General features: G+C 44.6%; 1 protein-coding gene across 1 annotated transcript in view; it reads left to right on the plus strand.

Moving 5' to 3' along the window:
* Positions 1 to 6,664: 6,664 nt before the first annotated feature.
* The window catches only part of GLIS1 (GLIS family zinc finger 1), a gene marked incomplete at both ends in the record, with an annotated part of 178,830 nt that continues 167,992 nt past the window's right edge, over positions 6,665 to 17,502 (plus strand). Inside the window, one exon of the mRNA XM_084211060.1 lies at positions 6,665 to 7,007. Within this exon, the coding sequence (XP_084067186.1) occupies positions 6,665 to 7,007 (343 nt within the window). The remainder of the gene's footprint in view (positions 7,008 to 17,502) is intronic.

Here is a 17,502-nt window from a genome sequence, read left to right on the forward strand (position 1 = left end):
CACTGGGTTTCCTGTCTGCTCACTGCCAGAGGTCACTGCTCAGAGCAGGTGCAGGCTGTGGACCTTGTCAGGAGTGGTAAAAGTTTTGGGTTGAGCATGGCTGCATCTCAAAGTTGGGCACTGAGGGGCTTTTGTCTTTGCACGCACTTGCAATCAGTTCTGGGAAAACTTTATCAGCAGCCACAATGTGTTTTAGGAAGAGAAGTCCACTCTTGTAATTAGTGCAAGCTGAAAACTGCCAGGGAAATATGGGTTTGTCTTTTTTGTGCTTTGCATAGACATCCTGTGCAGCACTTCAGCTCTTCACAGGTGGCCACTTTGCAAGTCTCCCAGATTCTGCATGTTCTGTTTGGGACACCAAGGGCTGAATTTAACCGATGGAACTGGAAATGAGCTTTACCACAGACAATGATGGGAAATGCTAAATAACCTGGAGCAAAGGGTGAGGGAAGCAGTTGATCTTTGTCACGAGTTTAGCACTCAAACTGAAGATTTTGGCTTCTGGGCCCCTGTTGTAAAATGGGGTTTAGCCTAACCCCACCCTCCCTCACCTCCAGTGATGATAATGAAATGTTAGTGTCCAAATCAGTAGGCTGCTGCAGTGATGGACACCAGAGAAATGCCCTGGAGTAAATGAATAATTCTGTATTCTGCACAGGGCTTGGCTGGTGTTCAGTAAATACATTCACTGTGTGGCCCAGACACTGTGCCAATGAACAGTGACTAGTTGCTCATTCAGCAATCACTCTCTTCAGTGCATTGAATATATGGAACCCTAGGCAAAATAACTGGGGGTCATGTTATAACTCCAGTTCTGTAACTCATTTAGAGTAGGCATGAGTCAAGTTTGTACCAGCAATTCTAGTCCTGGCACATCCCACTGCTAAGGACTGGATTTTACAAGCAGAACATTCTTAATTTGTGCTGTTCTGAGGGGGTTTTGTTTGTTTGTTTATGACTGAAGTTTATTTTACTACCTGTGTTGTGTATACGTGATGTGAGAGACAGATCTATTTATGGATTGATGCAGAGAAATAGTACAGATGAATGTTTGAGGAAACTAACTGCAGGTGTAAACAAGCACATCCTGAATGGAGCCTGGTCGGACCCTTCTTTAGAGGCATTTTCCTCAAAGTTCACAGGAATGATCTGCCAATTAACTGGAGAGGCAGGAGGGATCTGTAGTGTTACAGTGGCTTTTAGAGATGATGGTTGTTTCTTGCAGTTTCTGCAAGACAAAGGTGGATTCAAAATTACCATGTGATTTTCCCAAAATATGCTATTGTAGAGGTTTGTTTTTAAAAGATAAGTCAGCATGATCTGAGGAATTTCTTTTTTCTAACTACAAGAACTCTAAACAAATCTGTAAGTTATGAGGCAATAGTTGAGTCCATCACTAGATAATGTGTGGTCAGTTTGACCCTGCTGCCTTAATTTAGGAGGTCATTTTCAAACCACTATAAAGAAGGGCTTTGTGCTGCCTTAAAGGGATATGGGCAATCTCTAAGAAACAGGCATACTCACAGAGACAATTCCTTTGGCTCAGTTTTTGTTTGGTTGTTTCTCTTTTGCTATCTGTGGTGCAGTAAATTAAAACAAAAACAAGTCTGGACTTGGCATGTCTTTGTAAATAAACTGCTGTGTGCAAATTGACAGTTCCTTTGCAACCAGGTTATTTATAATAAAGTTTGTTATTCTCCCACCAGAGAGCTTGTTTTGCCCAGTATTAAAAGAATGCTTATGGTAACACCTCCCACCTCTGTCTGCACTGCAGCAGTTACACAAAGTTATCACAATTTCAATTGTGTCCTTTTAAAATCTCCTTGTGTTGCCTGCTGGAATAGATGACTTCAATATGTGAACTAGAGATTAATACTTCACCTCTGCTTGTTTGCTGTGTGCAGCTCACCTTAACTGTATCCGTTCTGCCTCATTCCTCTCCTCCCACAGAGCTGCTGGGGGAGCGGAAGGTTCCAGCTGCTCCGAGTTTCTCGAAGATCCGGTTTGTGACGGGGGCTGGTTACAGCCGTCCCCTTCCTGACAAGAGTAAAGAGCTTTGAAGGCTGCATTTGGGTGAACTGGAGTCTCCTTCACACAATGTCCTTCCCCCCCCTCCTGTTACAGATGATCTCTCACTGTCCTCCTGTGTATCCAACTCTTGAGGTAGGAAACTGTGTCTCTGCCTGTGCAGCTGTGAGCACAGGGACAGTTCAGAGCAAAGAGGTTGTTGAGCATCTGCAAAAGCACCAGTAGGCCCTGAAAACTCTGTCATGGCAATGATCTGTTCATGGCTGGTGTCAGTAGGGAAAATGTATCAAACTTTTTGAAACTTCTTCTCCTTACTGGTACAATTTCACTGTGGCCCAAGCTAGCCTTAGACAACTACCTGTTTTCTCTTTGGTCACCAGCTAGGAGTGAATGGGCAGATGGGCAAGTCCCTAATTACCTGTGTCCTACCCACTTGACCTAGTGAGAGGATATTCAGGCTAGCAGTTTCATTCCTCTGGATGTTTTTTAATACCAAATTGCAACCCCACCTTTCATATGTGACTCAATGAAGCAGGGACTAGCTTCAGGGACTGAAGATGGCCTGTCTGCCTCAACTGAAAGGTTTGCTTTGCTGATGGTGACATCATTAATAGAAGAGCAAAGTGGCCTAACTGTGGGCTGTGCCATGACCAACAACCACGGACAGCCCTTGGCAACCAGGAATGTTGAACAAGAAGGCTAACACAGAGAAATCTTCCCCCCACTTTCCTAAGAGCAGACTATTGCTGTCATGGGGGAGAGAGGCCAGTAACTGGTTTTCCCAAGGACACAAGAAAGGAGACACCCATCTAGCTCATGGATGTAGTGACAACATTGGGTGAATCAGAGTGTGCTGTACAGCTCGTGCATGCAGCAAAGTCGTGGTGACCCAGGGCATGGAACAGTCTCAGCAGCCACGATTGCACTTGCTTGACCTTTGTTCCAGAACCAAAACATGAAGTGTCTTCTGATTCAGTAGGGAGAGAAAACTTAACTCTTGCATTAGTACAGTTATTCAAGGAGCATTTGTTTCTCCCAGCACTTGTTCCTCTACATCTGTGGATTCGCCAGAGGGACCGAGTGGTTGCTTTTCAACAGTTCTAGGAGTCAAGTCTCTATCAGACACATCCAGCTCTGAATGTCCATCCATCACCTGTTTCACTCAGGGCCAGGGCTGGGCATCCCCAGCTGCACAGTCCCACTAAAGACAGGGCAGCTGCCAAATGCCTTACTCGAACCTGAGGAAACAGCGCTGTGAGCACAGGTTTGAGTCCATGGGGCCTCGTTTCCTGTGGGAGGAATGTGGGGAGAACTGCAGCTTGAGCCATGAGGTCTGTATTTCTGTGACATGATCTGCCACGGAGAAATTCACCTCGGTGTGAAGGACCTTTACCTTCTGTGCTGTTGGAGCTTGGAGCTGTGATGTGGTTCAGTCTACACCTTTCCTGGCTTGTAGAGGGTGCCCAGCTCCGTGCCCGCTCCTGCCCATGGAACAGCCCAACCCTGGGCCATTGCTGAGCCAGTGGCGGCACCTGCCGGTATTTTGCAGAAAGTTCTGGGTATTGGTGATCGAAAGAAAGCAGCAGCGGTTCAGAGCAGGACACACACGACCTCAGGTACAGAATGCAGTGATGAGGGTTAACGAACTTCTCCCTGCTTGCTGTGGGAATCCCTAACCACAAAAGAAAATCCCTCCAGGAAGGTACACAATATATCCAAAACTCCCTTTTTTCTAGGAAACTCCCTCTAGATATTTGGGCAGCACGTATCAATATAGCTGTAATACTTTGCACAAGATGAGCCCACATTCAGGATCCACCAATGCTATTTATTTCCCGCACTGGAAGCAGTGGGATTTCTCTGGCTACACTGTGTTCTGGAATAATATTTCTCTCTGTAAATTTTACTGCCTCTTCATGTCAGCCGAGGTTTAGGCCGTCGCCATGGTGTATTTCTGTCTTAGATAATTACTGCTTGTGGTAGTATTGCCAGGTGCCTTTAGCATTTCCAAATCAAAGAAAAAGAACACTTGGACCTGAGGGCCCCATGGATGGACACGATTGGGGGACGGGGGCATAGGTTAGCAGAGCACTGAGATGGTGCGATAATGTACACTGAAAATTTTTACTTTGTTTTCATAAATCCCTAGGATGTTACCATCCAATTCAGTATTTGTGCCAGCTAGTTGATATTCAGTTTTGTTTCCCATAGAGGTAAGGTGGGGAATTTCTCCCTTTTTGTAGCTTCTCGTTCTCACTAAGATATTCAGAGGACATTTACCAATTTTCAACCACATTTGAAAGACAGCTATTAACTTCTGACAATTTAAGATGTGGTCTTACAAAAGAAAAAGACCCTGTTACTGCCATTATTGAGGGCAAAGGCTGGCAAGTTCCCTGCTTGGTAGACCTCAGGTCATCCACACTAGGCAGGAATGAGGAGAGGCATTGCAAATGAGAGTCATTAGTACTGCTTCTCCCAGAACTACTTGTTCTATCTCAAGATCTTGTGTCTTTTATTGAGAGTTGCTTCCCTCCCACTAAATCCACAACATTCATAGCATTTGCCAAGAAAAAGTCATGCCCTGCTGTCCTGACCATTCCTGTACTCTGTACATTGCAGCGTGGCAGACGTTATTAAGGGTTGGATAAAACTGTGAGTGAGGCACTCTGTGCAGCATCTGTGCTACAAGAAGATGAAGATCTCTTGTCTCGCTGCATGACTCTCCTCAGGAGGGGTGTAGTAAGATGCCAGTTCAGTAGCTGTCCCTCCTCCTTGTGCTAAATCTCCCAAGTCTCTCCCTTAGGTTTGCCGTGAACAAGCAGGATTTCCAGCCAGATGTCTGTCTGATTTACACCCATGTAAATCAGCGCTGACTCTTGAGTCTCTCCTATCTTCAAGCTGTCCTGGTGTGTTACAGACCTGCTGTGTTGCACCTGTGCTGACAGCAGCATGCAGGGCAGGAGGGTGCAGACATCCCTGAGCCAGAAAAGCGTGGGCTAGTACAGCTCTCTGGTGCAAAGCTGCACATCGTGGCTCAGCCTGCATTTGTTTGGAACCAGGCCCAAGCTAATAAACCCAACCAGATTACTTCCAGACCCAAGCTGGGCCAGGAGGAGCCAGTGCAAATGTCACTATTCTGTGGTGCTTGCTCTGAGCTAGCTTAATTGTCACTGTGAGCACAGGCCAGCTCCTGCACCTGTAGGGCAGGCAGGAAATGATGCATGTCCATAGACTGAAGCACTGAATGCAGCTGGAACTGCATCACCAGAGAGATGTCTTGGCCAGGTTGTACCCACTTCCAACACATCTCCTGCTTTCCAGCCCCGTCCTTGGCAAGGCTTTGCTCTCTCCTGCTGCTCCGCTGTGACATGCTGCAGTGGCTGTGGCTTTCGCACACAAGTTGTTTATAGGGCACTGCCAGCTGTTCAGTGGCGGGTTGGCTTGTGGATGTTAGTGCCAGGGCAGCCGCACGCCGGAGCAGACTGCCTGGGGACAGGCACAAGGATCCTCGACGACCGCGGGCAAAGGGAAAGGGTCCAGGCCCATGGCAGCGGGGCCGCGGGAGGGAAAATCACGGACCTCTCGGGAGGCAAGTGGGCAACTGCAGGGACTCTCCCCACCGGGCGGGCACCAGGAAGGTGCGGACCCAGGGCACACCTATCCTCAGGCTGACCTTGGCACACTGGCCCCCGCAAGCACGGGCTACCCACGGTCCGCCTGCCGCGTTCCTTGATGCGCAGCCGGACCGGGCCCGCGGGCGTACCCCGCTGCCAAACCCCGAGGGGCGGCCCCGGCGGCACAGCCCTCCCCCTGCCCGCCCCGACTGGCCCCGCCGCCGCGCCAGGGTAATGGCCCGGGCCGCCTGCGCTCTGGCAGCCGGCCCTGCGGCGGGGGAGTGGGGCTGAGCCCGTGCGCCCGGCGCGGCGGCGGGAGCCGGCGGGCAGCGCGTCCCCCCGGGCGGCCCCTCCCAGGTAGGAGCGCGGGGGCGCGGCTGTCACCGCGCCCGGCCGGACTCTCCCCCCTCCCTCCTTCCCTCGGGGACCGGTGACTCGGGGGCCGCGGCGAGCCCGGCGGCGGCGAACCCGCTCTGCCACCGCGTCCGTGGTTGCCGGGGCGGCCGCTGTTCGGATGCCTCAGCTGAAAGGCACCGGCCGCCAAACAACCCGCCCGTGTGCCGGGCCCCCTCCCCGCCCCTCCCGGCCGCGCTCGCCTTCCCGGGAGCGGCTACGAGCAGCCCGGCAGTGTTGCCTAGAGAGGGAGCGAAGCCGACGCGCGGTATCGGCCGCCCCGTCCCTCACGGACGAGCCGCCGCCGGGGTCCGAGCGCCCCGGGTCTTCCCCCGTCCGGCCGGTGTGTGTGAGACAGCGGGCGGGGGCCGCGGCGTGAGGGCAGCGGGCTGAGGGCTGCGGGTCGAGGGCTGCGGGTCGAGGTTTGCGGGCTGCGCCGCCTCACGCGCGGCGGTTATCGGCCGTTGGCGGCGCGGGGCTGAGGCGGGAGGCGGCGGCACGGAGGGCAGAGGGCTGAGGCGGGGGCTGAGGCGGCGGGTCCGCGGCGGCCGCCCGCGCTGACAGCCCGTGTGCCGCTCGGTGCAGGAGAGCGGCGGGGGCCCTGGCAGCAGCAGCCGCAAGCGGACATGCACTGTGAGCTCGCCGCGGGTCAGAAAGGCAGCGCCCGCGTCGAGGTGAGCGACAAATGCCAGGGAGCGTCTCAGAAGGATCTGCCGCGGGTGACTCGTCCCGGCGCTGGTAAAGCTCACTTGAATCCTCAGATGTCCTTTAAAGTATCTGTCAGTAACGGCAGTGACCACACGGAGCCTCAGCAGAGCCCCCCTGAAATGTCAGCACCTCTGCTAGATTTCATCCCCAAACGACCCAGCATATTTGAGAGGATTCCGATTCTGCCCAGGGCGCAGGAGCTGCGATGCGCTAGAGGCTCGAAAGATTATTTCCAGCAGCAGAAACATCAAAGCGTGAAGGGTGAGTTAGAAAATGCATGAACTAAACACTACCATCATCAAAAACCTATTCACCACACAAATAAAAACGTAACAAGCTTTTTTTTCCCCTCCCTCCTCCCTTTCTGGTCTTTAGTGTATTTCCTAACTTGTTTATTTAACTTCAAGCTTTAAAACTTTTTTTTCCTGAGCACCTTGGAGGGACAGGATAAACCAGACTGTGCTTTTCCAGTGTGAAGCTGCCTCTCAATAGTATTTAAAAAATAGTATTTAAAAAATCTTGAGACCAGCATCTTCTTTAATTGTCCTAAGCTGGTGCTGCTCATGTGGTCGCGTCTCAAAGATGGTTGTTTTGGACTTGGTGCTGAAGACTGGGCTGGTCTGTCCTGCGCCAGAGAGTTCGTGTGGGGTGTTTGTTTGTGAGCGTGCCTGGCTGACAATAAATGCCTGGTTCTTATTCAGCAGTTTCACCACGGTTGCTTGGATTTTATAGTTTGTATTTCACGGAGGTGTTACAAATGCTGGATTCAGGCGGTGAATCCTCAGACTTGGGAGCTCCTGGTGCCCGAAAGGTCAAATTCTGCTAGTTAACAAATCCCTGATTTTCAGCTGTCCATCGTTAAAGAAGTGGCACTGAAGTAGGATTAGGAGTTGCCTACTGTTCATTACACTTTTCAGCTAGAGCTGGTTAACTCAGCTGAAATTCGTTAATCAAAATTCAGTTTTAAAATAATCCCTCTAAGGTGTTCCTGAATGGGCTCAGAGGGAATTGGAGCATTTCTTTATGCTACAAAGTCTCTTGCAGAGACATATGTACACCTAAGGTTATTAACATTAAGACAATGCTTTCTGTAATGTTAAAAGATAATTCTCTTTTTTCTCTTCTTATCAGTCTAGTCCCAGTCTCTATTTTAGATATGTAAGTGCAGTTATCTTGTCGCTGTAAGACTGTTCTCACTGGGATTTTTTTCAGTTCTGTAGATTCTTCAGAAAATTAAAAGTAGACTGCATGCCCTTGGACCAGTGACGTTTTCTTTTGTGAGCTTGTTACCTAGGGTGATGGCACCTTTCATTGCCACGAAGTTATGTTAATGAACACCTCGATCTGTGCTAGGTCTGTCCTACAGCCTCTAGGATGTGTTTGTTCATCACCACTGAATACAGACAGAGTGGAGCAGCAGGTTATAAATTACCTTTTTTATTTTTCTGTTTGTTAATGCTGCAATTCGCCTCTCCTGATTAAAAAAAAAAAAAGAGGTTGTTAATGTTTGGCAGGAATGAAATGAAAGTCTGTTACACAGGCTCCTGTTTGGAGGGGGGAGAAGGAGGATTCACGTAGTATAAAGGGAGAGCTACAAGCTCTTGTATCGTGCTGCTGCAACTGCTGCCTGTGGAAGGGACTCAAGGGCTGTTCTAGTCCCTTGTGGTCCCACGGGTGAGGTTGGTTCCACTTGACAGGGTTCATACTAGCTTAAAATCCTGCCCATGAATTGCCCTGTCCAGGAAAACTGTTGAAATACTTTTAAAATATTTTTTTCCTTTGAGCTGTTTAGCCCTCTTTTCATGCATATCCCTCTTGTTGTTGCAGAGGGCAGGAGTGTAGGGAGGGAAAGAGGAAGAATTTAGCTTTGAATTCACTTGAGACTTTTACAGTAGATGTAGGTGGGCATGGTACAAGGTTCCTAATTCATCTTTCCTGACTGATCAATTTCCCATTTTCACCACTGGGGGAAAAAAAGTGTTTTACATTTTGTGGCTGTTTTTGTTTAGTATGTTTTCTGTCCAGGGTGTTACCTTGTGGTTGCTTCAGTGTATGGGTGACTTGAGTCATGGGAGTAAGTAGGTGTCCATGGGCAGGAGAGGGCTCATTTAACTGAGCAGGAGGATTTGATGGATAATGTTGGATTTTTCCAAAGATGACAACACTGAATTTTTTGGGTGGCTTCCTGTTGTTTGTTGGGGTTTTTTGTTTGGGTTGGTTTTGCCTTTTTTTCCCCCCAAGAAGACATTTTCAGGAGGAGTTAGGGAAAGTAAAATTTAAAGTAAAATTCTGAGTCTGATTTAAAATGTGTGGGATGTGCTGCTCCTTCTGACCTGGACAGTGTTAGCAAGTGCTTTAATGTCCACTGGGGCATTTTGGAGTGCTCCCTGTGCTCCAGCTCACAAATCAGAGTGTATCTAAAGCGGGCTGTGCTGCAGACAGGAGAGCTGCTGCTCTTTCAAGGAGCAGTGCAAACCATCTCCCACCAGCCCTGGTTCTCTGAGGAAGATAAAGGACTGGGCTAGCATGTGGATGTGATATACCAAGATAAAGCTAAAATGTGGAAGTCAAGGAAATACTCAGATTTACCCAGTGAAAGGTTTTGGGAAGGAAACTGATGACAGCTTGATTTCAGACCATCGTGCCGTGTGTCTCCTGTTCTCCAGCCCCAGAGTGCCATGTACCCAGTAATTCCCTCTGCAGTCTGGGTTAGATTACAGAATGTGCCTCCTGGTTTTGGTTTATCCACAGTTGAAAGCTGCAAGTAGGGAGTGTAAAAGATGCTCTCTAACAAGAGCAAAACTGATTTTTATAGTTGCCTGTAAGGTCTTTTTTTTCCTAAACAAGTCTTACTTTTAAATTTTTTTTTCCAAAAAGAATGAATCAAAATGATACACTGCTCTACTAATAAAAAGGGCAGCTTTGAAGTAATGACAATGGGGAAGAAGTATCCTGCTGTTGCAGTGTCTCTGTGGTGTTACTGTGCTGCTTCACAGTGTTTAAGTTATGATCCTGCAAAATGCTTCCGTGCCTGAGCAAGTCTTTTAGACTTTCTGAAGAGCCAAACAAAAACTTGAGGGGTTGTGGTGAGGATTATTTCTGGGAATTGGATCATTTGGGTCTAAACTTTTCAGGATGGAGCTGTTGGTTGTTTGCTGAAAATAACACTGTTTTGGAATTGTGCATTTTGTTGTCTTTGGGATCTGTTTAAAATAAATGCCCAGCTCTCACCCAGCCAACCCCTTCTGATGTGGCAGGCTGTGATAGGCACCACGCATTTCTTGGTCATCGATTTCCCTATGTGTAACAAGGCAGAGTATTTGCATACAGACAATGCTTTTTAGAGGCATTTGACATAGAATAACTGTACCATAAGGTATGAAGTCCATTTTACAGTGTTTTCCTGGGATTCTGTGGGTTTGGTTCCACGTTGTTGAATTTCATGCTACGGTATTACAGTTTTAAAAGTAGCATGGCAAAATAGTTATTGTCTACAGGGAAGAAGCTTTCGGGAAGGCTTTAGTGGTGACAAAAGAGTAATCTATAAAGATGCCAAATATCTCAGTTTCTAAATGACATTGATTATGGCTGTTACCAGGAAACACTTCTCCTTTTCATTCTTTTCCAGTTTTGTTCAGTGTACCTAATTCATGACTCAGTAGAAATGACGAGATTTATCCTGTTAGCTGTGCCACTGGGAAATCATCCAAATGGCCCGGACCTTTGCAGCAACCACTTCAGATATTAACTTACAGTGGGCAAAACAATAAGCTGGTCGAGTTGCAGTAGTTGGATGTTTCCTTGTTGAGAGTATGTTTTATTCAGACAAGGAGAAAACGGCTTGGATTTTTTTTTTTGTTTGTTAACTGTAGCTGCTTTCAGCAAACACACAACCAATGTATTGAAATGTATTAATTTCCTTCTACTGTTGAGAAGGAGGGGTAAATCTTGCCATTTAATCCCCCTGTGACTGTTTCCTTGGTTGTCAGCGCTGTTCTTGTGAAAGTAACAGCTTATACTGTTGGGATCTTAAGCAAAAGTGTATACTTTAGTTTTATGATTTATTAGGTGAATTGACTGGTCTTGGGCCTGATTGCCATTTTCTTTCTTACACCTTATCTGTGTTCACCTGAATTATCCCACTGGAGCAAGTGTGACTGCCTAGGGCTGATAAATATGTTATGGGCTGATAAGGAGACAGGGGCAGGTTTGCTGGTGTGGTGATCTCTAAACTCTCAGTTTTAGGTAGAGCTGCAGTAGTAATGATTTCTTATTTTCACTCTAGTTCCCTTGCTGCATTTGAACTCTGCTACAAAAAGGAATTGAAAGGTTGGTCTGAACAGAATGTGCAGTTACAGAGCTATATTTTTATTTCATGGTCTCTTTTTTGCCTACTTTTATTTTGTAAGGGGAGAAGGGAGAAGAAACTGCAAATTGGAGAATGTGTTCATAAATTCATTTGGAATAAATTGTGACTGTCCTCTCCTCCCTTAAACTGCCTATAATGCTTACTTGTCTTGAATAGGCAAATAACTTTCCAGTTACTTGCTGCTGAAGGAAGTTCTTCTAATGATTTGTGTTGCAAAATCAGTCATTGACTTGAAGATGGGACTTTCATGGATTTAATTTAAAATAATTTAATTGTATCTAATCATTAAATTCATTGTAATTTAAGAATCATTAGTGGAGAATATTTAGCAAATACAAACCAGGAAATCTAATGATCAACCAGTCATATAAAGCCATTCAGTACTTGTAAAAGCAAAAAAACCACTTTTCTGCTTCATGACAAAAACTACAGCTACTGGAAAAGCTGAAGAGAATAAATGCTATATCTATTTCAACATTGTGCACAATTATATGGAATTACAGATAATGCCAGATTACTCTCAACAAGGAAATAAGTCCAATAATTGGAAGAAAATTTTTGATTTGATTTGAGTTTAGTTTGAAGAAATAGAAGTTAAAAATAAGAAATTACTTGTTCTGCCTTTAAAATATTACAGTAATGGAGGTTATTATATACTGGGCTAAGTGGAGTGAGAAGAAAAATATCATTTTTTCTTTTATAGTAAGAAAAAAATTAAAGTCTACCTCTTGCAAGTGGTTAAGTCTGTACATTACCGTTCCTGTGAGCAGTCTCATCAACTACAAATTTTTGGACATAGACCATTCTAAATTATCATTTAGATATAACTGAATACATTATTTGTAACTTCAGAGTTCAACCCTGTACATACATAAACTGTTAAGTGTATGTTGAGAATCTTTAGTATACTTGAGGTTATATTCTGGGAGAACTACAAAATTTTTTTTTGTGAAATGGCTAAACTTAAAGTGAATGTCTTCTGGGACACTGTGCTGCTTCCTTGCAGTAAAGTGGTTTGGTTTTTTGTTGAATAAGAAGGACAAAATTTTACCCTAAATTATTAATATCACTAGGAGTCTTGCCACTAACTTTAGCTGGTTCAGTATTTCAATCCTAATATTACAGAAGTTCTTTTTCTTGTGGACAGGGAAAAGCTTGTAGAACAAATAACAAGTTTCTATTAAATACATCTGTAAGCTAGGAAGTGGAATGACGTATGGATTATGAGAGAAATCTGTAGTACTGTGAATATAATTTCCATGCTCAGTACCATAATTACCATGATTCTAGAAATTCTGCTGTTTAGTGATTTTAGAACTGTTGAAGATGTTGATGGCAGGGTAATTGGAGAGGGAAAATAGACGTTAACCACTCCATTTTGCACTCCAGATTTCTATCATTGTATGTCAACAAGCTTGAACCAGGCGTGCAATCTAGTAATCATTTCACAGTGCCTGAAACTGCTTTTAATAGTCTGAGGTTTGTTTGCTCTTGTTTAACTCAGCCACCCAACGTTGTTTCCCAGCACATTGCTGTAACTCGGAATACTGGGTTCCAAAGCAAGGGCAGTGCTCACTGGCTGTGGTACAGCGTAATCTTGCCCCACAAATGTGCAAACAATAGCAAAAGTATGTGTTTGGGAATATGGCACAGCTGTTATCTTCTGCCGGGAGCAGGGAGCGTTACAGTGACATAGAAGGACCAGTTAAAACCACTCCGGCCGTTTTATTGCCTGTAAATGGGGCGTGTAAAGAAAAGCGAGGGCCGGTCCCTCCGTTCAGATAACCATCGGTGCGCGGCACTACCTTTCTGCGCAGGCTATGAAGAATAGAGGCAAAGAGTTCCCCGTTTTCCTTCCCTTCCTATTACATTTCTGGCACCCTGTATGTGAAATCTTGGTTGGAACCTGAACTTTCTGTTCTGAGAATCTGTGCTTCACTGGTTACCTGGAACAAGGACTTCTTTTTTTTTTATTACAGTCATTAGCTTGACTATATGAAATGATTGTTAATGATTATTTGTAGGCAGAGGACTGCTTGTAAAACAGATGAGACATTTCCAGAGCTGCAATAGGAAATTGATCCAAATTCTATATTTTAGGTTATTTTAAGGTTTTGAGCATTACAAGGTTGATCTCAGTCAACTCAAAGTGCTTATGATCTTTTTATTTAAAGCAACTGTTTTGCCTTAACTGTAATAATAATTATGTTTGCCTTCTCCATCATTGTGTTTGAATGTATATGTGGTTGTCTTGCTGAATGGATTGGTCAGGAGCACTGCGATTGAATTTATGGCACCAAATTTGTTCTAAGGGTTAAATGAATGCAAAACATCATAAACTACACTTAATTCTGGCATTTATGTGTGTGATAAGAGGGCTTTGTGAGAGCTATAGAGTTGTTAGTTGTTTTACAATGAGGAGAAAGCAAATTCATTCTTACATGTTTGCATATTAGCCAGAGGGGAAAATGACACTAAGGCGACATCATCAAATACAGTAAAAAACTAACTTTTTAATACAGATGTCCATTGTTGTTTTAAGTGCTTAGGGGGTTGGTGGTTTGGTTTATTTTGGAACTTGCTGAACTATATGAAGTTTGTCTCCAGGGGCCTGGTATTTTAATACCTTGTGGAAGGTTGTATAACAGTAGATGATGTATTTTGCCTGCCTTCCAATGCTGTAAATAAATTACATGTGCTGGCTTGGGAGAATGTATGTGAGGTGTAAATCAAAGGCTAATGTAAGAGGAAAAATACCAATTAGTGATGGCTTGCAACAGGTTAAAGTTTCTTTACTCATTTATATATAATCAAGAGATGTAAGAGCAGTAATATGTATAAAAATGTTAACATGAGGTTCTTCCCTAGAAGGGGTAGAGGGTCTAGGATTATTGAAAATAAGTGCTGTGATTCAATGCTTTTTCACAATTTGCTATGGTTAAGTCACTTAAATACTGAAGTCAACAATCCCCTAGGCAAAGAAAGATAATATAATTTTAAGTGTATTGTTAAAATTGAAATTTGATAGTTTCCACTCTCTAATCCTATCTAAGTCTTGGTTGTATTAAAAGGAAAATAGATACATGTGTCAGTTTTGGAGCATAATCTTTCTTTTGAGTTTAAAGGATGATAAATGTGCTTCAGACAAGCAACACAGCAGTTTATTGGTATGAATGTTTTGCTAAATACTACATGCTTAACGCAATCCCCATTCCTTTATAATAAGTTTAAATATTAATTCTTTGGAATGCTAGATGCCTAAAGCTAGATAGAAATACTGTGCAGTTTCAGATATCTAGGAGTGGGCTTGTGAAACAGGATATTTAACTGGGAGAGATGAGTAGCACATTTCAGAGTTATTAGGGCAGAACAACAATGCAAGAGGATGACTTAAAAAGTTACAAAATTGTTTTCTGTGCATGAGGCTTAAATACCTTTGAGTTATTTATTTGAACCGCAAGAGCAGATTTCCTATCTATGTAGGTTCTAGATTGCATTTTTTATTATTATTTTGTTTAACTTCTTAGCTGCCTGCCCCTCTCTAAAGCAGCTGGCTTTGATTTAACCTGAATCCTTCACAGAGAGGGAGTGCTCAGTCACGATGACCGCGAGTTGCGCTCTTGGACGGAACATCTCTGTAGTGACTGAAGAGAGAAGAGTAAATAGGACAGGAACTTCAGAAGGACTCACTTCACTCTACGTCAGCACTTAGAGTTCCTTACGTAAGTCCTGCCTACCTCCCAACCCCCATCTGTGCTGGACAGAGAGGAGAGTGTTAAAAAGTTGGAATAGATAAAAGAGGAAATTTCTGGTTTATTACCCAGTATTTTCTGGGAAAATCCCAGAAAGGATTTAACAGAAGGTTTCATAACTCTTGCTTTGCCTCGCTGCTCCTGTTGGAATTGCAGGGCGTTGGCTTCAGGAAGAGGCCAGTATTGAATGTTTTTGAAAACTCTTCCATACTCCTTTGAGACACAGAAGATTCAAGTGTTAAATTCTCTCCTGGAGAAAAGAGGGTGCAAGCACTTGTAGCTCAGTAGCTCAGGTGCCAAGATCAGTTAGCACAGCATGTTCACCTTCAATTTTTCTTGTGTTCAAGATCATATATGGGTGTAAAGCTGTTGTGATCAGCCATTGTATGTGAAACAGGCAAAAGTGGTGAAGGATTGTGCCAGCAGCCAACATGGCCAAGTGTATAAATGTTTTGGATGAACAGAACAAGGGTGCTTGAACTCTGTTCTAGACTGTACTGTTTGTATCATTTTGGGGCGATGCTGTGTACTGGTCATGGTATTTCTACAGCAAGAGCATAGCAGAGTATGGTGTAGAGAAGGACAAGCCAGTTTTGGAACCAGAAACAGGGCATTTGTTTGGGCAAACTCTCAGGGCCAGCTTTTTTCTGTGCTGAGAGATAGAGTTTATTAGTTCAGGTGCAGAGTTGGGATGATGTGGCTGTGCTCTGTTTGAGGTCTGATCTGGTGGTGGGGCAGGACATGGCATTGCAGCGTGTGGCTGTACCAGCCCTGGAGTGTGGCTGCACCCCCTCTGCACAGCATGTGCATTGACTGGGTTTCTCTTCTGGCTGCATGAAGGTCCTGGTGTTTGCCCTTGTTGGTGAGTCTCTGAGCATAAGCGGTGAAAATTGCAAAATCCATCTTTGTTATCTGTGGGAGAGTAAGGTTTTTAACACAGCATTTTAGTTGGGCTTGTTGCTGCTTGGCATCTGGATTGTGCTGTCAGTTGCAGAATTGTTGCAGAGGAACAAAATCTCCCATTTATTTTAGTGCTTGATGTGCTGAGGTGAGGGAAAGGAGGGGTCAGTGTTTGACATAGCCCACAGTAAAGTACCTGGTGGAAGGAAAATTTCTGCTCCCCAACCCTGAGTTTTCTGGGTTGCTCTTGCCTCCCAGCAGATGGCAAAGTCTCTTAGGGTGCATTGTTCTTGAGGCAGAAATCACCCGATGGACAAAAGCCCGTGTGTCCCTGGGTTTTTGAAGTGCAGGTGGCTACTACAAGGTTCCTAAGATTCTCATCACTCTGGCAGAACAGATTTTGCATGCAGCTGAGACTGTCTCCAGGACTTGAACAGGAAAAAGCGACACTAAATTCCTTCTTTCTGGATATCTGATTGTTGTAATGTTCAGTTTCCTTGAAGTTATCAGAGCTGGTTTATGTTCAACTGAAATTGAGCTGGCCTGATCCCATTGTTCCTAACTCTGGTGCAAATCTGAAGTGATGCCATTTTAAGTCCAAGAGTGGATAAAAAAGGAGGCAGACTTGAGCACTGGAGGGCTTATGCATAAAAAATTGTCCTCCAAGTATGGACTCAGTTCACTTGGCAAAAGAAAAAGACATCTCACGCTTTTAATCTGAACAGTTTGCTTCTTATTTTTCCTTCTGCCAACTTACCACAAATCAGCTTTTATTCCTTTTCTTTGAGTTCTTGAGTTATTCAGGGTTTGCTGATTTGTCATAGTTTTGTGGGGATAAGCTACAGACAGTGATGGTTCTCCTTGCAGAACAAAGATCCCCATGCATTTCAGCATCTCCCTGATTTGGATGGATATGCAGGAAATTTAAGGGGATATTTACTCCTAGAGCCCACTTGCTCTTTCCCTGCCCTTGAGTCTTGGTGACCTTTTCTTTCTACTCTCTTGGCCTCCTTACTGAGCCACTGTGCTGTTAGTTTATTTTTAAATGTATATATAAAGGGTTGTAACTTATTTGATTTGTGGGCTAAATGAGTGGAAGCGTGGCAACTGATGTAAATAGCTTTTGGTCTGCTGAATGTGTAAATACTTGAAATCTGTCAGGGTGATTTGGCTGGCATTTATTGGAATCATTATTCATATGAGATCTCCTTTCTCTTATGCTGCATCCTGTCAGAAGCTATTAGGCAGAGATTGCTGGTGTAAGTACTCAAACTGCTTTGTCAAAATGCACTTTTATACCTGTTGCTTTTATGTTTGCCAGTTCCATAGATACGTATACAAGTGGCTATGATCTGCAAGATTAGTCATAGAAAGCTTATGTAAAGGGATCAAAACCTAGGAGGTGAGAGCAAACCACTGGGATGATTAATCATCAGCAGTGTTTTGAGCTGAAATGTATGATAGCATTGGCTACAAGTCCAGCTTATTTGACAAGTTAGAATGAAAACACTGGTGTGTTGCAGAGACTTGCAGCCTCAGCAATACCCAGGTTGAGTATCTCAAAATGAGACTAACCTGCTTGGAGAACTTTTTTTGCTAAGGGCTAGTGTTAATGCCAACAAAAGATATTTTATTAGCTGCTGGAGAAGTTGCTGGAAGATTTGAAAATTAAGAACAGTAAATATCAGAGGTGATAAAGAAGTTTTATGTGTGGCGTAGATGTTTCTGCAGCAAG

The sequence above is a fragment of the Fringilla coelebs genome, assembly GCF_963513975.1.
Source record: "Fringilla coelebs genome assembly, chromosome: 9".
Lineage (NCBI taxonomy): Eukaryota > Metazoa > Chordata > Aves > Passeriformes > Fringillidae > Fringilla > Fringilla coelebs.